The sequence below is a fragment of the Octopus sinensis genome, linkage group LG8 (assembly GCF_006345805.1).
Source record: "Octopus sinensis linkage group LG8, ASM634580v1, whole genome shotgun sequence".
Taxonomy (NCBI): Eukaryota; Metazoa; Mollusca; class Cephalopoda; order Octopoda; family Octopodidae; genus Octopus; species Octopus sinensis.
In genome coordinates, this window is record NC_043004.1 from 87,457,131 (window position 1) to 87,479,161 (window position 22,031).

The 22,031-nt window shown below is 33.6% G+C and overlaps 1 protein-coding gene across 6 annotated transcripts in view; it reads right to left on the minus strand.

Annotated features, from left to right (window-relative positions):
- The window catches only part of LOC115214751 (trafficking protein particle complex subunit 13), a 332,050-nt gene that overhangs the window by 29,161 nt on the left and 280,858 nt on the right, over positions 1–22,031 (minus strand). For all 6 annotated transcript variants that reach the window (XM_029783770.2, XM_036505549.1, XM_029783771.2 and 3 more), the window contains exons 4-6: positions 19,601–19,731; positions 4,244–4,316; positions 2,902–2,946 (exon numbers count right to left, since the gene is read on the minus strand). In XM_029783770.2, the coding sequence (XP_029639630.1) occupies positions 2,902–2,946; positions 4,244–4,316; positions 19,601–19,731 (249 nt within the window). The remainder of the gene's footprint in view (positions 1–2,901; positions 2,947–4,243; positions 4,317–19,600; positions 19,732–22,031) is intronic.

The window sequence follows — 22,031 nt, forward strand, 5'->3', positions numbered from 1 at the left end:
ATTTTAATAGTTTGAAGTAAGTAATTAGAATATATAAAGAGGCAAATCAAATAAGATATTGGTGTATTGATTTTTCAGACAATTGAACAGAAATAGTAAATTACAATTATGCTCAGAAGATACTGTTTCATTAAATCTATCCACATTGTGATTATGGGCAACAAGATTTTCTAAAACAACAACAGGAAAGAAAATAATATAAATGGCTAAGATGTACATTTGATGAAAAAAACTGGGAGCAATGGATAACAAAAAAAAAAAAAAAGGGACACACACACAAAAAAAAAACCATACGAAGAAATTGCTTTTTTTTCTGTCCTGAAGAAGAAAGGCAGTGACAAATAGCATACGTATGCTCTGTAAAACATAAACAGGGAGTGTATTCCATATGGTTGTGGTTCTGGTAAAGAAGGATTAGGAAAAGCATTTAGTATTATGGGTTTGAATGCCTTTAATAGAGTTCAGTGGCGTAAGCATTTAGACAAGGTCTCTGGTCTGAGAATAACTTATACACATCCAGGTGAGAGGTGAGTGACAGGGAGGACGGAATCTATGCAAGCACAGAAATTAGCTTTTGGAATGAAGTTAGAACTGTTGTCTGGACAGCAAAGATAGATTGAAGACAGAGATTGGGAAATTTGTATCTTGGAGAGGAATAGGATAAATGATTTGCATTTGACTAATTATCCATGGATAATTGGCGAAGAGGAGGGAAATTGTCCAAAGGGTTTATTAATTATTTTCTTTTTGGGGACAAGTAGGTGATGGTGTATTAATTTCTTCCTCTGTTTCCCTGCTACAAGTCTCAGAGGTTATTCAAAAAGAAATGGTGAAGGGCTCTGTATTCCATACCATGACTCAGAACAAAAAAACAAAACAAACCCACAACAGAATAAGGAGGGAATAATTAAAAGAAAAAGATAGGTATATCAAAGTATCAAAGGAAACATGGGATGTTTCAAGAAGCAGATGAGATTGTAGGTGTAGTAATTGTAAAGAGACATAGGAAAAGTACTAGATTTCAGGGGAGTAGTGGTTAGGGTAGATTGGTAAATGAAGGTTGCTTATCTGTCAGTGGGTCATTATTTTGGATGCGGAAGGTAATAGTGGGAAGTGGTGGTGTTCGTGATGATGAAGAAATTGTATTTTTAATACTAAATTACAATGAAACAGAATAAATTATATATATAATTTCACTGTATTTAAGAGACCAGGGATTCATTTATCTCAATCATATCATTTTCTTGTATGAATGATTCTAAATTTATTTTATCTCTTTCAGGGAATTTATGAAAAATGTATACAGCAAATAAGATGCAACAAATTTGATTAAATCCTGAAACACATATGGCTGCCTCAAAGCATTTGATGTTCTGTATGGTGATAACCTTACTGCAAATTATTGAATGGAAATAGCATTCATAGCTGTTGATAAATGTGTAATTGAATGCAGCCACAAATGCTAATCATTAAAGACTACAGACACTTATCCTTGCAATATCTGTAGATATTCAAACATAATATTTCAATAGATTAGCAGAGCACTCTTTACTGAATATTAAAACAAGACAGATTAAAAAAAAACCCATGTAGATATCTTGCATAAATGTGAGATATAAGAGAGAAAGATAAATAAAATTAGAGGCAGAGATTTCAAAAATGATAGTGAAAATATTTTTTGTTTTGGTAGGGAAGAATGAAATTAGCAAAGTGTGGAAAGCAAAAGCTATTGTAGTAACAGAAGAGATGATATGTAAAAATTGTTGGTTAGAGTTTGCATTTCTTTAGATACTGTCTAGTTATCAAGGAGTTTGAACAATGTTATAGAAGTAGTCTATAGTTAGATGTATCTATACTTTGTAAAGTAAGTATGTTCAGTGATGAAGTTCTTTATCTCTAAAGAGTGAAGAACTGTTCTCTATATGAAATGATGTTATTTTTGTTGTACTATTTTCTGTACTGAGTAGTTAATAAATGTCAACATATTTCCTATGTTTATACAATTATAAGTTTTCAGACTATTAAGTTCATCATTAGGGATGACATATCTAATGTTCACATCTACTACTACTATAACAAAAACATATCAATCCTTTGAACCCCACTGTTGCTCTTCTAATATAATGTAGTTCTATCATGAATGGCATAAAAAGTTCTCTCTTTTTTTTTTCTGAGTAGGAGGCACATCATTCCACCTAGTTTGATATCACCATCTAACCCTTGGTTTCCTTCACTGGAGATCCAGCCTTATTCTAGAAAAAAAAGGGAAACCCTCTGGACAATTTTCCTCCTCTAGTTATTCCATGGATTTTGTTCCAACTCAAATCTCACTTATTTCTTTGTCACATGCAAACTCACATCCTATTACTCTCCTAGGCACAGATCTGTCAACTCCATCACTGCTGTCCTGCCAACACTTTCTATTATTACTTAATCCTAAAGGATGGTGGCTGTGCTTACATAGATTCCATTTTCCCTGCCATTCAACTGGATATCGACAATAGCTTCTAGTCACTCTGACCCAAAGCCTCTCTCCCACAATCCCCAAAATACATCTGTTCTTTTTATTGTTCTCCTAACTCCTTAAACTACCAGCTTCTCTTCAACTATATCTCCTCAGTTGAGGTTATATATCTCAATCCCTCACCAAAGCCATTATCTTCAGTGACTTCAGTGTTCACTAGTGACTCTCTCACTCAATTCACATTGATGTGAAGAAGCAGATAAAAAGATTCACCAAAGTTATTTGGATATATTTAGTAAGTGACAGAACTGAATGGGAAAATAAAACATTACAAATCTGTTAAGATTCCAAAGGAGATATTAGAAAACATTCCCTGAATTTATTTCACATGAGAGATGCCATAAAAGGTAACAGATGATACAGAAGAAAACACTTACTTCAGCATTATAAAATTTTGTCTTAACATCAAGGGGTTTCAAGACCTGTAAAAAAAACATTTAGAGAGTCAAAGCTAAAATCAATACTGCAATCACATGCTTAATATTAAAAAAAAGTAAATAAAAATTAAAGAGAAGTAGAGGTTGAAATATTTTCATATTTATTTTTAATTCTATTGAAAAAATAATATCATCCTGGAGGAGCTTTCTACTTTCACTTTTACTGTAGTTGGTAATGTCTTAAGAAAAGGTAGAAATCTCACTACTTGTTTTCCTTCCTAAAATTCTGATGAGTCTTATTTCTTTTTTGACATTTCAACTGCTTTGATTTGTATTTCTTCAAATTTACTCCACTCATTGAAGCAGCCTAGCATGAATTCTGCCTGAGTGACTAAGATATTTACTAATACAATAATAAATTAATAATAATAATAAAACAATAACAAAAGCAACACACAGTTTAATGAAAAACACTGATAAGATAGTGGAAAAAGTACGCTATTATTAAGATATTTTCTGAATGAATTGAAACCTTAGTTTTGACACGAAGTATTTTATTGTTTTTATATGGGATGTGTTTCTTCAAAGTTATGTTAGCACCTTAAAATTTATAAAAGATTTTATCAGAAGATTTTACCAAATTCTTAAATTACCTATTTTGTTTTCTCTATATCAGTGGTAGAAGTCTATTAAAAAAGAAATAATAAATAATGTTCTTCACATAAGGCCCCACTGCACAAAACTGATTTGTATTGTTCACAATTTTCACTTACTGACATAGCATTACATTGAAGGTAACTGCCTAGCAACTCATTTAATAAACACAGGTAATATTATATCAGATGGTTGCATACAAGCCATTGTGCTAATATACTTTAACATTTAAGACTGCAAAAAGTATGTAAACAATTTGATATTGTCACATGAAAGGGAATAGGCTTTCCATAATCATAACACATATCTGAGTACTTTTGCTTATCACTTGAACATCTCAGATTTCAATTTCATTTAATAGACTGTATCTAATGCACAAAAAAATGTGCTTTCTTTTACTTGACAATATTGGCAATTGTTTGCCAGTGTTTTTCATAAAGAGCTAATAAACTATATCAAATTCCACCATGTTGTGTGTATGAAATGTCTTCATAATAACAATGTTTGACAATATCAAATGGTTTTACCTACATTTTCATCATAGACTGGAGATCTATATTTATACGATTGCCCTATTTATTACACGAGATGTCTTAAAAACAATGAGTGCTTACAAGAATATGAAAAACATGTGATATTTTTATGACCTAGCTAATCAGAAAAGATTAGCTTTACTTATAAAACTCACCTGAAATTTGAAGAACTTGCGGAAAGCCATTTTATCACCAGATTCCGTGACATAACTAACTGCACACACCAGACTGTAACCAAAAATAGATAATGTTGTTTTGAGTGAAATGAATATTTATTAATAAAACATTTATAAGATATAAATATGAAGAAACTAAAACTCCAAGATAAAATGAAGACCCAAATTTCCCATTCACTTCATGAGACATCATTTCACAGTTGGTACACTTTATAAGAAGCACTATGGCAAAATACGAATGAATTTAGAATTAACAATGTGTTTGGCTTTATTTCTTGTTCACCCTTTTTCCTCTATGTTTGAAGCATGATATCTCTATGAAATATGATGGATAGATTGCTGATCCTAAGTCATGGGCTCACATTCTGCTTGATTACTCAATTTATTTCAATCTATATACCTGCTGATACTCTCCATTCCACGGCAGGGTGACTAATATTAGGAAAGCATCCACATGTTAATACCAGCCTCAGTAAGTCATACAAGTATTTGAATGTAAATAGTTTGGAAATTTAGTAAACCAGGTATAATAATATTTAAAAATGAGTTTACAAAGTACTTTGTTAATTAGGAATTTTCTAGTAAGATGAAGCAGGTGTAAAAGAGACTATATTTTATAGCCCTCATATATATTTTTCAATAAGGACTTAACAGCCATAAAGTGCAGACATTATGCATGCCAGGAAAAGCAGAAAGAAAAAAAAGACTAAAAAAGAGCACCTATGTTTTGACTTTATGAGATCTAACTACAGTTAAAGAAAAATCCCTGAGAAACAATTATTTTAGGAATATAGCATAAATAATCCAATGACCCAATAAGCTAATAAAAAAAAAGCTAAAAATAAAAAAAAGTAAACAATAGCTCAACAACACAAGACAAGAAAAATGAAAAGAAAAAAAGTAATATAAGAAAAGGAAAAAATATAAAAGAGCAAGTATTTTTTTGTGTCTAGCAACTACTGTCTCAGAAGAATCTGAGAACGAGTTATTAATAATACATGGAAAAATATATTAATGTTTATTATTATTAATGTTAATCATCATCATTGTCATCGCCATTATTATTATTATAGTAAATTAAGAAAATATTGTGTTGTTGTTTAGTTGTATGTCAGCCCTGATGAAGAAGACTTGTGTCATGTAGGTAGTTGGTCAAGCAACAAAATGTGATCCAGAAATTCAATGTTCCAGATAAGTCATGAATAGTATGGGCTTAGTTAAGGCCCATACTATATATTAACATAACAACAGTTAATAGTATAGGGTATAGCATTACAGTCTAGGTATGTTGCACTCTCTCCACTGCCTGCTGTATATCTCCTGCTGTTGTTTAACCACATTAAGTCATCTCTAATTAAGCAGGCTTAAGATGAAAAGTGTTCCAGCTGAGACTGCCCAATGTGGATGGTTGGTTTTTTTTTTAAGACAGCAGATTGCGCTTTAACAGAATTCTGGCTGCTATTTCTAACAGGTTGAGTAACTATATAAAATTATTTCTGTTGGCCAAATATGGTGCCTATGCATATGTGTATCCATTTACTTTCTTTAGTATATCCTGAACATGTGCTCTTACATGTTGCACAAGTATTTGTATGTAATTCCTAGTATTTTTGTCTTGTGGGTGTTGAGTGTGATTGTTGGTTGTATATAATGTTCTCTAGAGTTGTAAGCAAGAAAGGAAATGATAGGTTTGGCAAGTCTGTTGTTTTGAAGTTCAGTTTCTAGGTGATTGACATAGAATTAGAGTAGTTTGGAGTAGTTTTGCTTGTGTCTGAACAATGGTCTAAGGATGATACTGTAATTTTATCTGCTTTTGAAGATGTGTGGATGTTTTGAGCAGGTCATATGGGTCAAGGGTTAAAAAGAAAATGAGCGAAAGAACAAAACATTGTGGTACTCCACCCAAAGAATTAAAAATTCTAATTGTTTTGTTGTACTTTCAAAACAATGTATCAATCACAATCTGGTGCAGTGTGCTTGTGACTATAGTGCTATATTTTGGTAAACCTTGACTTCCATTCTAATAAATCACCTCACATCATGTCAGTATTTTATCTACATAAGCTAACAGGTGGATCAATGACTGATGAGATGTGATGATTTACATATTAAAATTTATGCGCAATAAATTGGTTACATTTCTACAATGCACAAAATATTTTAACAATTTTTAAAAATATAATTCGTTTGGCGTTAGGAAGGGCATCCAGCTGTAGAAACATTGCCAGATCAGACTGGGCCTGGTGCAGCCTTCTGGCTTCCCAGACCCCAGTTGAACCGTCCAACCCATGCTAGCATGGAAAGCGGATGCTAAATGATGATGATGATGATGATAATAATTCCTAATAATATTTAATTATAAAAATATAATAGGATTTTTTTAAACATTGAATGGGTATGAAGGTCCAGTAGAGTAAAAAATAGGAATCAAAAGGGTCCATTGATAAAGAAATGGTTGAGAAACACTGATCTATATCTAGTTGGCTGGGTGATTTGTTGCAAAATGGACAATGAGGGATTTGGAAGAGTTGTAGGTCTGTGTGAAATTGTTTCAAATAGGGGGGGGGGGTATTTATGAAGGACTTTTCTAATGTTGCAGTTAGCATATGAAGGGGACAATTGAATTGTGTACAATTTCACAAGTGATAACAGCATTTCTAATTGGGAAGAACATCTACTGAAAACGATCCCAAATTTGGACAACCTGTGAAGAAAACAGATGGTGATCAAATTGTGAAGGCGTTTACTATGATCTGTAAAAATTATCATCTGAATATCCACAGTATTTCTAAAAAAAGTACATGTTTGTATAATTTTATGCTACAAGACTTTAGAAGAAAATTTGGAGATGCATCAGATAGCTGTTAAAAGTCTGCTGAGAGGTGAACAAAAAGAGAATTCAGCCAGTCAGAAGTTGTTTGATCATTAGAATGCTGATGAAAACTTTCTGAAAGTGATATAACTGGTGATGAATCAAGGGGTGAAGACTACAGTGTTGAACAGAAAGTTGGTTGATGAAGTGAGGAGTTGGATCAGTGTCACTGGATAATAATAGAAATAAAATATAAAAGAGGGCACTGGGTTGTTCAAATGAGAAAGTGACGTTGATCATCATTTTTGATCAGAGGAGTGTCATTCACATGAGTTTGTTCCATAAGGTCAAATGAACAGTAATGAGTTTTATTAGGCTGTCCTGAGACATTTGAAAGAAGCCGTGTAAAAGAGAGGCTTGAAGCATGGGCAGACAAACCTTGAATGCTGCAGCACTACAATACATCTACTCATGCATCACTCCTTGTTTGTGACATTTTGGTAAAGTACAAGACAACTCTCAGTTCACTCCCAGTTGCCCTTCACTCTGGATTTGGTCTCTGCGAACCTTTTTGTTTCATGAGTTTGAATTTTTTCCCCCAAATAGTTACTGATTTCAAACAACAGAAGAGATCAAAGAAAATTTACTATTAGAACTGTGCACTACCCATGGAAAAAAATTTGGGAGGCATTCCAAAACTGGAAAAAAAAAATAGTGGGAGAGTTGTACCAACAGGGCAATGAACTATTTTGGACAAGACAAATCTGATTAAATTGTAATTAAAGCAATAATGCGATTTTAAAAAAAAGTCTTGGTTTTGTTTTGGACAGATCTTGTATACAACATAGTCTTGGCAAGCTGAGAGACAGTTTGCTAGTCAGCATTTTCTTTTGTTTCTTAAGGAGGTGTTAAGTATTTTGTTTATAAGTAGTTAATGGGGAATGGAGCCAAAAGCTTTGCTGATGTTAACAGTAATTAGGATAGTCTAGCTGGGTGGCTTTTTTTCTTTTTGTGGTTGTTCAAACCATTAGTATTTTTGTGTAAGGTTTAGGAGTGGTGAGGTGGTTGGAGTGTCTGAATCCATACTGTGTGTTAGAGACAGAAATATGTGGGCTGGTGATGTCCAGGATTTTTTAGGGCATGCATATGTGGGTGATAGATCTGTGGCAATATTCTGATTGATTTTTTATTGAGCTTTAAAATTGTTTTGAGTTGTCCATTTTCAGATTTTGGTATTTGGCTGTATTGATATGAATAGTTGAAAGTGATTGTAAGTGCAGTATTTCCTTTGGTTGTATGCTAGTGATTTTGTCAGTGATGTTCTTAAGATTTTGGATTTCCCTTTTGCTTTTCTGCTATCTGTTAGAAGGAAGAGGCCAAAACTATGACGTAGGTAGAAGGCATATATCTTAAGTTTCTATTTTCTATATGCATTCTTTTGGTAGTTGATCTTGGAAAAGTGCTTGTTGCTGGAGCATGAGTATGTTACTTGAAGTTGTTATTGTGACATGTGATGCGATGAGGCCTTTGTGGATGTCGATGCCACTAATTACTTTGTGCAATTTTTAATGCTTGTTTTGTGGTTTATGTTGGATGCAAATGTTTGCCAGTTTGCTTTTCTTTGTCTAGTTGCTTGATGCTTGATTTTATTTCTGTAATGCATCATTGTTGGTGTATTATGTTTGAGGTTGTCCCAAGTTTTTTCAGGTTAACTTTTCAGGTTGTATTTTTTTAACGCTGCCTCAAATGACATGTTTTTGAAAACGCTTACAATTACTCTGTGGAATACGTGTGGTGCAGTGTCTATTATGTCAGAGAATTTAGTGTTGAGTTATGCAAGTCTTAATCCAGTCTTTCAATGAAAAGCGGTTCTATTGCTCTTTTTGCTAATAAAAGTATTAGTCTTGTTCACTGATGAGCATGTTTTAATCATAGATGTGTGGCAAGTGGAGATTCAGTGGGATATTTAGCAGTTTATTTTTAATGGTTAGGCATGTGAAGCAGAAAGGGATCCATGGTGAGGTGTTATTGTAATTGGATTAATTAGTGGAGTGTGTCAGTGTGGATTGTTTAGGATACGTAATGCTCTTGTGCAATAACTAGTGTTATCTGCATTGATGCTGTACCCCATGATGTTTGGTAGTGTTTAAGGGTGTTGTGGTTGGGGTATGTAACTTTGTAGGATGTTAGCTGAGGTTGGGTGGTATGTATACGTTTATGTTAATGTGTCTTGTTTTGTTGGTTTTTACTTTAAATGCTCAATCTCTTGTTGAGGTTCCTTACTAATTTTTTGTTATCATTTGAGCTATCTACATACTTACATGGTGCATGGTTTTATATATATATTATGAGGCCTCCACTACAGTTTAACTCATCTTCTCTCATTACTAAGATTATGATTGTTAGTGTTTATATTACTATATATTTAGATGTTGTAACAGTTGGAGACCTCAATTTAATTTACACATTTTATCTCTTTGAACTTTAATACACATAAACAACAGCTCACTCACTTATTCACATATTTATTTCTACCATCATGTTTTTTAATGTTTCTTTTCTTTCAAAGAATTACAATTTTTTAAATATGTCACTACACTTGATTATTTTTTAGCTAATGTATTTTCATTCAAAATAATTATTAGCCTGATGGAAGGAGAGTGGCCGAGTTCCTTTCAAGTATTGTGCTTCAGGGAGGCAAAGTGGTTGAGTTCCTTTTGAGTGTTGGGCCTCACAGAGACAGTGACCAAGACCTTTGGTATTATGTTGTACTTGAGAAGAGGACCCATCAAGCTGAGCAAAATCGCAGTTGTGGCAGATACCGGTGTCATGCAAATGGCACCCGTACTGGTGGCATGTAAAAGCACCCATTACACTTACAAAGTAGTTGGCATTAGAAAGGGCATCCAGCTGTAGAAAACCATGCCAAATCAGACTGGAGCCTGGTGTGGCCTTCCAGCGTGCCAGCCCAGTCAAACTGTCCAACCCATACCAGCTTGGACAATGGACATTAAATGATGATGATGATGATGATTCTATGGTTTACAAATAAATTGTGCTTTTTATTTTTGTAGTGCATTTATTTCTATTAATACAGTTAACTTAATCATCCAAACCTGTTATTTTCAACCATTTTTAAAATATAGACCCCTCTGATCCCTATTTTACCTGGGTAGACCCTCATAGCCATTTGATATTTTAAAAAATCCTGTTATATTTCTATAATTAAATATTATAAAAAATTGCATAAAAGAATTGTTAAAATATTTTGTATATTGTAAAAGAATAACCAATTTCTTGCACATAAATTTTAACACCAAAATCTTATATGAGCCTACAAGGGCCATACGGACCCAAGTTGAGAACCACTGAGCTAAACCAAAATGCACCAATAGCTTGTCTTAAACAAAATCAGTTTTACAAGCTTGATTAGTTCTTATTTGTTTTATTCCCAAGGTGAGTTCAAATGAACACAAGTTCAAACCTTACTATAGCTGTTGTATAGTATATCTGTGCAGGTAATGCAACTCTACATGCCTCAGTATGTCTTTCAAAACAGCTCCAACTCCTATTTGGTGGTTTAATGGCTGGAAGGGCATCCAGCAGTAAAAAAAAAAAAAAAAACTGCTCCTGTATGGATCAGCAAGGTGGCCACTACATGGTTACTCAACCAGCTAGATATAGCAGTTAAATCTCACCTAAATTACATCTTTAAAAAATAGGATGCACTGGATCATGTAACCCTGGATACTCTTACTAATATGGGATGGCCACGATTGGAATGTAATTAATCAGGTCTAACCAGAAGATAAACAACAAACACAATAACTGCACCAATAGCATGCATATATTCAGGTATACAAAATCCATTCTGTATATTTCCTCCTCTTGAAAGCTCCTTCCACTTAGCGACTTCACTGGTGCTAGTGACATAAAAAAAAAAAAGCATCCAGTACGCACTGTAAAGTGGTTGGCATTAGAAGGAGCCAAGTCGGAAAATAGACATTAATTGATTATAATGATGATGATATCCTAATATGGAAAAACAGATGGAAACAAAATCTCCATCTTAAACCATGGGATTAAGATTCATTTAGTTTTCAGTACTGAAATTAAATGAAACATGTTAGAATTTTATAAGAAAGCATTTCGTGCCGTTCTGCTAGTCAGCATAGAGATTTTGCCAAACTCTAGCAGCAGCAGTAGCCATAAGTGCTACTCTCATATAAAGAAGTGAAAAGATTATTATTATTATTTTTTGTTATTTGTTATCAGTTGCCATTATAGTTATCTCTTGATTTCTTGGTTGGAAAGTTCATAAGAGTGGAAAATGCTATTCTATTTTCTGAATGGATTTTGAAGTTTGTTAAAGAAAGGTATTTTAAATTTAAATAATTTTTGCAACTAATTCTTAATACTTTTTGAAAATAACAGTTCTTTCAATGTATTTATATTTTGTAAACATGATTATTCAAAATATAGCAAAAAAAAAAAAAAAAAAAGAAGGAAAACATTCCACAAAGTTAAAAAATAATTGTCCTTATTTTGTTGCAGATAAGTATTTTCTACTGTGAAAATAAACTTAATTTTTATAAATAATTGCCATGGCACAACAAATAAGGAAGATGTACTTTGTGTCAGTTGTTGAATTTTTGTATAGTAATGGGTGTTGCTATGTGATAAAAGAGTCATTTTGAATCGGAAACTAAATTTTCAGGAAGCTTATTATTTTTGTAGATTTTGTAGTTTAGCTCTAGGTCAGTCTCCAGTACTTTTACTTTTTACTTTTATTTGTTTCAGTCATTTGACAGTGGCCAGGCTGGAGCACTGCCTTTAGTCAAGCAAATTCTTTATAAGAATTCTATCGGGGTCTATAGCCAAACCTCTAAGTGAAGGGGATGTAAGCACACCAGCATTGGTTGTCAAGTGATGTTGGGGCGACAAACACACACACATATATATATGATGGGCTTCTTTCAGTTTTCGTCTACCAAATCCACTCACAGGGCTTTAGTCAGCCCGAGGCTATAGTAGAAGATACTTGCCCAAGGTGCCATGCAGTGGGAGTGAACCCGGAAACATGTGGTTGGTAAGCAAGCTACTTACCACACAGGCACTCCTGTGCCTATGTTTATGATTTAAAATATTCCAGCCATAATCATCCAATCTTTTTGTATTATCAGAGACTACACTGTTCAAAATATACTTCTTAATTTAAAATAGTAAGATGTGATTTGAGGGAGATTTTTAGCAGTTTGAATGAACATGTCGAAGTGCTCTTCTTATTGAATCCTTTAAAAGGGATGTGTACTCAAAATAATCAAATCCATTTGATCACACTGAACTGATGATTAGTTTATTCTTATAGTTTTAATGTTCACTTTTTCAAACGGGCATAAATTAGATAAAAGTGCAATATGACATTGCTGAGTTTCCTTGGCTTTGCTATATGATTTGTCACATTAACTACTTGGTTAGCCTAATGTTTTACACCAGGATAGCTGCTCATTTCACCCCTGAGTGTATTTATTCTGGTAGCAGGTAAAGTGGTTGCAACAAGACAAAGATCCTTTCTCTATATGTTTTTGGAATGGTTTCCCTATCCTGATGAAATATAGTCATTGCAGTTTAAGGAGCCTCATATCTCTGGCATAGTGATGATGAAAGATTCAGACTGAATTTATGTCTTGTTTATTTAGTTGTGAGAGGGCTTGCAAAGGTTGTGAGCATAGCACCTCTATGATATTTAATTTATAATGTGGGAACCTACATGTGATTGCTTAACCTGGTAGAAATAGCAGTTAAGTTTCCATTAACTATCACTACACCATCTATAAAAAAGAAGTAGGACTCACTGAATACATTTTCTCATACATAATCTGAATGCATTTGATCATATATAGTCTGCTGAATCAGAGCTGAGCTGGGATTAAACAATAATAATAACTAATTTATATAAAAAAAATAATAATAAATAAATAAAATGTTGACCTTCATCCTTCTGTATACAATTTAAGCTACCACAATGAGGTTAGAATACTGGTCCATTTAAATGGATACCTGCATGTGGGTTTTTGATGTAAGAAGATCAATACATAGGAATTGGCCACAACATTCTTCACAAGAGAACTATTAACAATATATTATCTAAGTAGAAGTCATTATCATCATCATTTAATGACCATGTTCTGTGCTGGCATAGGTTCTATTAGTTATACCTGTCACACCTGTGTATTGGAACCTATTTAATCATTTGGTCATCATGTAGTGACTCATATGGGAGATAAACTATGAATATTCTCTCATTGCATTTTCCATGAAGAATTTGGATTCATTTACAGCAGGATAATGAAATACTTGTTAATTACATAGACACTTTGTTGCTTACTCTATGAGTGGTATCTTCCCATTGTACCCATTTACATGTAAGTGGACTAAAAATGGTATCTGATAAAATGTAACAAAATTGTTAGCTTCAGCAGGATTCAAACCACATCAGTTATAATCTATTAAAACATATGGCATAGTTTTGGTTGTGTACATAAGTTGGGGATGTTAATGTTAGCTAATTTTAACATTTTGGTGTCTGTATGTTAACATGCAGAGAATTACTCAGCCCAGTAAGGGTTAATTTTACAATGATATTGATAATATAAAAATAAAAATGAAAAAAAAAAGACATGGAAATAAAAAATTCCTAGAAGATAATTGTAGTTTTTAAAATAGTCACTGGAAAAATGCTGAGTGTTAACTTGAAGAAAAAAAAAATAGGGAACAATTTTATTACCAGAAAGTCAAGTAATTCAAAAGACAAATTGAGATATATATATATATATATATATATATATATAATATATATAGATAGATAGATAGATAGAGAGAGAGAGAGGGAGAGAGGGAGAGAGAGGGGGGAGAGCAAGAAAGAGAGAGAGAGAGAGAAAAAGAGAGAGAGAGAGAAAAAGAGAGAGAGAGAGAGAGAGTGTGTAGTAGTAGAATAAGATGTTTTTTTTCTATGAGAACTCTAGATGTAGATGCAGGTCAGAAGGTGTAAAGCTATATGTTAAACTATTCTGCTTATGAGTGTGGTATTCATAGATATCAAACTTATAACTATTGATATATTTTAATATAACACCATTAAGTATTTGATTTCAGAATTATGAAATTTCTTCAACAGAATATCTTCAAAAGAGAAATGAAATTGTATTGAATAGTGAGAAAGGTTAACAAAAGTGTTTATATATTTTGAAATAATTTTACTAAATATTTTTAGTGATAATCATCATATATATAAAGCAACAATGAAAGTGATGTAAAAATGAAATTCTGTGTAATACATGAAAAAAAAAAAAGACGATGATGAGAGATTGATAGTGGTAACTCAATGGTGATATGTTTTGTTTCCAAACCCCTATGAATCTGCTTTTAAAATCACCTTAAATAGATGAAAATAGTAACTAAAGAAATGGTATCAAAGTTATTAACTACAGGATAATAAACTGGAATTAGGAATAAATGCTGAATTGAATGTGTTCTGCTATTGTAGTGATTCACTATAAGGTCAAATTTGATGCATAAAAATGGCCTGACTATCAATATAAAATTTGCCAACTTACTGGACTATATAGCATAACAAATTAAGAACTTTTCAGTGCCTTGTTTGGCATATATCCAAGGGATTTTACTTATAGAAGCTGACAAGAGGAAATGAACAGTAGATTGGTTTTTTTTCATCATGTACCACATGGATAGAAGTTAGATTTGGGAATTGAATACTGTAACTTACTTCAGTAATCCCATATATTAAGAACTGTCAGTTGATCTAAAATTGACAAAATGCCAGATATTATTAGTGAATTATATTCAAAAGAGGTAGAGACAAATGAAATCTTTCTGAAGTACTCTAAAAGGCACTTTCATCAAGAATATCAACTACTTATTTCCATATACTATTCTACTGTTTCACTTAAGATCCAAAACAGTAAATTTTCCATTATATTATTGGAAAGATAGCTATTGGATTGGCAGAATTGTCAGAGTGTCCGACAAAATACCTAGTGGTATTTCATCTGGCCTTTACTTTCTGAGTTCAAATCTTGTTGAGGTTAACTTAGTCTTTCATTATTTCATGGTTAATAAAATAAAATATTAGTCAAGAGCTGGGATTGGCAAAAACATGCAGAATTGGAAGGTGTATTGTAAGAAAATATTGAAGGAAGATAGTTCCACAAAGCAGTAGTCATTTCACATATTGTAATGAGAATGTAATTCCTAAAGCCCAAGAGGCATTTAAAGTCATTGTTTAGCTCTGGTTATTTATCATCACATCTATTGAAAAATATCACCAGTGACTATCGGTTTCCAATAGGCCAATCACAGGTTTAATGTATTTCAGATCATCATCATTTTAATGATCACTTTTCCATGCTCCCATGGGTCAGATGGAATTTGTTGAAGCAATTTTTCTACATCCAGATGCCCTTCTACAGTTGTTGCTACCCACCCTATCTCCAAGTAAAGTAATATTTCCTTATGATCAGGTATATTTCTATAGAAGATTGGAAGTGAAAGAAACTGCTTGCATGATGGAGACACATGCCTACAACTATCACATGATATCAAGGTAAAGGGACAGTAACATACACACACACACATATAGTGGGCTTCTTTCAGTTTCTGTTTGTCAAATCCACTTACAAGGCTTTGATCAGCCTAGGGCTTTAGTCAGCCTAGAGCCTTGTTCTAGGTATCATGTAGTGGGACTGAACCTGAAACCATGTGGTTGGGAAAGAAACTGCTTACCACACAGCTATGCCTGTGTAGTTGAGAGTAATGAAGGAATTTGATGTTGAACACATTTTTCAAAGGACTTCATTTGCAGAGTACCACTTCTTCAGTCATCTTGTCAATGTCTATGTCCTGCACTGATATCTATATTCCTTGTTAATATACAGCAATGAAAGATACAGATACATATGCACATGAACATGTATATTTGATGAACTTTGACACAACTTCTATATCACAAAGAACCCTCACAAGGTTTTGGAAAACCCAACACTACTGCAGCAGACTCCTGTTCAAGGCACTACACAATGGAATCAAACCCAGAACTACATGGTTGTTAAATGAACTTCTGAACCATGGAGCCATGTCTACATCTATGGTCACATGGTGTTAGGTGAATGGAAACTTGGATTAGTTGTCAGTCTATAAGTGACATTTTTACATAATCAGGTACCTATTCATGACAGGTAGTTGCACCAAGATGTGTAAAATTAAATACACTGATTAAACACAGAATGAAGTGTCTGAAATGGAACTGAACTGAAGATCTAGAAACTGATAGCTATATAGCAGTTCCACGAAGCCATTTTATCTCTACGCTTTATATGTTGCTTGATGCTGGCTTTAGGAAGGAAAACACAATGCAGATAGTGAAAAGTAAGTAGAGATAGGCTGCATTCAATGATTTATGGACATGCTATAGTACTAGCACAGTCCTATTATTAACAAAGAATGGAAGGGGTGGGTTATAGCTACTAAGGATTTATTAATTAAGGAGATGGGATTTCTTTTGAATGAAGTCTAAAATGTGACTGATCAAAAGCTTTCTGTCATCCGTCACAGATGTGACAGTAGTATCTAAAATGAGAATCAGTAATCTCAATAACAGTTATATGAATTTTATGAGTCCTAAGAGATGCTCATATAAAGAGAAAGGTTGAAAAGCTTGGAGGGATTGTTTGACATAATGACTGAAATGTCACATTGTTACAGTAGATCTATGGGTAATATGTTCCAGGCCTTTAAAGTCTAATTTCCCTTGTACACTGATGTAATGTTTCTTAGAAAACAATTTAGTGATTGATTTTTACGTGTCTAAAAGTGTAGGGAGGGTGGTGAAGCTAAACATACCAAAGATGATAGTGCCCAATAGATTTCTAGCTCTAGTTCAGTTAGGCGTGAACTACATTAGTAACCAAGAGTGGTCACAATAAAATTAGTGAAATAAACAATTGACAGCTTGTTCTGCTTAAAAAAATCTACAACGATGAAATTAAAATGCAGTTTTTCAGTCGGTTAAGCTTTATTTATCTTACAAGAACAATAACATCAGAGATCAAATACTACAATGCGATGTTACTCTGATTATTTAATCTGTTTTCCTTTTCCTTTTTCCAGTTCTTTCTTATCTCACAAGTTACTTGGTGACCTCACTGGTGGCAGAAAAGAGCACCAAGTACATACTGTAAAGTAGTTGGCACTAGGAAGGGCATCCATCTATAGAAACAAAGTCAAAGCTGAGACTGGTGTTTGATGTGGCCTTGTGGCTCATCAGTTACTGTCAAACTGTCCAATTAATGCCAGCATGGAAAATGAATGTTTAATGATGATGATATTTCTTAATTTAAATCTTTTCTACCTTTTTGTCATGAAAGGAATCAGTAACCTACAACTGTGATGAGTAGGTATAGCAGTAAATTAATTTTTGAGTATATTCTGTGGGAAAGATTCTATTCTATATTATAACTGGAAAAACTCCATAGCTCTTGGTTTTCACATCTAGTTAAGAAATGATTTATTCAACCTTTGTTAAACCTAGAATAAGTTTAATTATTTCAAAGAGTCTATTTCCCCTCCTCTGAAAAACAGTGTTTCCCAGAGTGGGAGCCTTTTTTCCTGCAAAGGAAGGCTGTGAGGAATGGAAAGGGGATAGGCAAATATCCATGTTTTGATAAAATTAAGTTTTAAACTGACCCAACATTATGGCAAAGAAGAAATTATTTGGTTGTAAACTATTTTGTATTCCTATTAATTGCAGGGAAGCAGGGGTATAGTGGTACTTGTTAGTTTGTGATCTACTGGTATAACTGACAAAATAATTATCAAAAAGAACTAATACAGAAAAAAAAAAGTAACAGAATTTAAAATTTTAGAGCAGTGTTGAAGCCTGGAGGAAGGAACAGTGCCCATGGTCAGTGAAGGCCTCCTTAAAACCAGAGAGATTGATTGTCATTAATTTTCCTCTCAAACTTTCGCAAGCCAACACCTAGAGGAAAGACATGATCAGGAAGGGAATTCCTGAGGGAACCTGTAAAGAAGGATGGGTGTAGCAATTATTGTGGGACTTGGGGTTTGAACACAAGTGGCTGAGGAATGCCTGAGTAGAAGTGACATGAGATCAGTCAACTCTGAGGAGCTGAACATGTAGTTTATATTTGTACACTTTTGTTCATGTCTCCATTGTGTCCCTTTAGTCCCATTACTTAGCAGTTTGACAAATAGAGATTAATAAAATAAGTACCAGACAGAAATACATGATTGCATCAATATTTTTTGATAAACACTTGAAGATAGTGCTCCTTGCATGGTCACAGTTTGATGTGTAAAAGAACAGAATAATTTTAGGATTAGTGATATAAATAGTTATGTGGCCAGAAGTTTTCATCCAGTTTTTCCTTTACTCCATACATCATCATCATCTTCGTTTAACATCTGCTTTCTATGCTGGCATGGGTTGAATGGTTTGACTGAGTACTGGCAAGCCAGATGGCTGCATCAGGCTCCAGTCTGATCTAGCAGAGTTTCTACAGCTGGATGCCCTTCCTAATGCCAACCACTCTGAGAGTGTATGGGTGCTTTTACGTGCCACCGACATGAGGGCCAGTCAGGTGGTTCTGGCGACGGCCATGCTCAAATGGTGTTTTTTTATGTGCCACCTGCACAGGAGCCAGTCCAATTTTTAAAATGTTTCCCTTGAAATTATCTAGCTAAGGATTTTATATCACTAATCCTGAGGTTTTATATCTCTCGGGCTAAAAAATCCTTAAATAATAGTAAATGCAAAGTGCCTAACATCATGCAGAACATCGATTGATTGCTGAAAATAATTAATAGTTTGTTGTATTGAAGGAACAATTTAAAAATGGCAGACATGATAGCTTGATAATATTTATAATCAAAATAAAAATTTCCATGACTCAAAATTTTAGGCAAAGGCATGTTTGGTTGAGAAGCTTGCTTTGCAACCAAGAGGTTTAAGGTTCAGTTCTACTGTGTGACACATTGGACAAGTGTTTTCTACTAATACAACCTTGTGCTGACCACTGCCTCATGACTGAATTTGGTAGACAGAAACTGTGTGGAAGCTTGCTGAGTGTTTGTGTGTATTTGAGTGTGTGTATGTACGTTTACCCCACTCCCTTCTCGACTGCTTGACAATTTGTGTTGGTTTGTTTACATTCTGGTAACTTAGTAGTTTGGCAAAATAGACTGATAGAGTAAGCACCAGACTTTAAAAAAATAAGAACTGGAGTTGATTTATTTGACTAAACCCTTCATGGCAGTGCCCCAGCATGGCAGCAGTCCAATGACTGTAACAAGTAAAAGATAAAAAGATAACGTCTTCTAGGTTATTTATAAATTCAAATTATTCTTTCAAAATATCTAAATATTTTAAAATTCAGAATCAAAGTTTGGATCTAAGCCAATACGTATAAAATATCAGTTGATAAACTTACATGTGTGTCCCAAGTTCTTTGACTTCATGATGAATCACTCCATCAATACTATCATTTGGAGTGAGTTCAGCAGTAGGATGTGGGGTTACACCAGAGAGCATCAATCTTTGTGAGCTGGTCTGTAGGTCAGCCTGTTAATGCAAAATAAAGGATTTTTATAATTTGTTCTTCATTCAAAAAACAAAAGTTTCATTATAACTGAAAAATTAATCAACTCATACTTAACTTGCACATTTAGTGGTATCTTGTAACTGAAAGGGTTGATTTGCTACAATCAACCCTTTAAGTCATTAAGTTTATTGTAAATAATTCATTTGAAATCTGTTCTTTTAAAAGATATTCAAGAACTATAGTAACAGTAAGGTAGATTTCTGAGTGTATAGAAGATGCAAGTATAGCTGTGTGGTTAACAAGTTTGTATCCCAAGTACATAGTTTCAGTTCAGTCGCACTACATGGCACCTTGAGCAAGTGCCTTCTACTAAAGCCCCAGGCCAACCACAACTTTGTAAGTGGATTTGATAGATGTGAAGTGAAAGATGCCAGATATACCATAAAAACCCATGTAACTTATGCACATTTTTTCACAAAAATAAAAATAAACTTTAGTGGGTGCGTAAATTACATAAGTAGATTGTTTCCTGAAATTTTTTAGGAATTTTTTTGTTGAAAAAAGATGTACAAAATGTAAACATTTGTACCAGAAGTCGACTCATTTAATGGGCTTAAATATAATGGAGTTGACTTTTATTTATGCTGGACAGTATAATGCTTACGTTTTCTGTATAAATTTACTAAAACCATTAAATGGTTAACTACTTTTTGAAGTTTGACATTGATGCTGGTAATCACGGTTTGGGCCATATTTTACTCTGTTAAGTGTTATCCAAGCTGATGTTTATTGGTAATTAAACTTAATTTGTAATACCTGTGCATATTTATCAGCTTCGTTTTTGTTGATAATTCTTATCAACAACTTTTCCTGAGATCCTGGTTTGAGAAGACATACAGCAGTATGCTAAAGATTGGACATAATCTCTTGTGGGCAAGAAACGTAAAATAAAATTTATTATAAGCAAGATTATCCACCATCTTTCCAACAATAATCTTGGGCACCTTTTTGAATTTCATATGACAAACACTTGTGGGGGGGGGGGACAACACAGCACCCATGACTTTCAGAAACATTTTTTCATACCTAGAATTGCTGAAGCATGGAATAAACTACCTGCATCAGTTGTTAGCTGTTGAGACATGACATCCTTCAAAACTGCCATGCTTTCTGAAATCCGTCACCAGTGCACCTGATGGCTTTTTTTAGTTGTAGTGCACCAGAGTATTGTATACAACAATTTCCTTCATTATATCATGTATACATGCTCACAATTTGTAAAATAATACTTCAGTTATTTCCGGTTACACGGACACACACACACACAATCTCATACAGGTACGCGTATATGCACACACACAAACACACACATTCTCATAGAGTTACATACACACACACACACACACACACAAACAAGGCTTATACAGTTATACACATGCAAACACACACACACACACAAACACACAATCAGAGTCATATTTTTCATTTATTTATTTTTATTATTGGAAAGCTAATATCAAGGGAGGAGGAGGAGGAGGATGGTATACCGGGGTGGCTAAAGCAGGCTGCCATTGTCAGTCTCATAAAGAAGAAAGAGGGGAAAACCAAGTGAGTAAAACGGACTGACATATTACAGTCCTGCAAACCCGATTTTATTTATATAGACAACACAAACACTTTGTAATTTAATAGCTTTTAATGTGATACCTGTTAAACAGAAATTATTTTTATTTCATGAAAATTTAATAAAATCTAATCATAAGTAAGTAAAATTATGCTAAATACAAAACCTTTAACCCCTGGCCATATCAGCAATTCTGAAAACTGAGTGAAAATTTTACACAAGTAGAAGCTTTTAACAATTTTTATCCTGAAAATCACCTGTGTAAATTCCACCGGTGCACAATTTACATGCATTTTAATGGTGTGTGTGTGTAACACACACACACACACACACATATATTCGCCATGATAAATCGCTAGCCACTACACATTCTTTATTTTCTCTCATTGTTTCTTTCTGTGTTACTTTCTGTGGAAGAGCATAGGCTCGAATCTTTAAAGACTTTTTCACTTCCTTAGCATTAAACTAATACATCTGTTTGTTATCTACACCACCTGTCTTCGTCGGAAACATAGAAAAAGGAAAGGTCCAAGAAAGGGAAGACAGAGAAAGAAAATCGCCAACGATACACACGCGGTCTATATATATATATATATATATATGTATGTATACACATATGTATACATATATATATATACACACATATACAGATATATACACATATATTGATACATATATAGACATATACATATATGT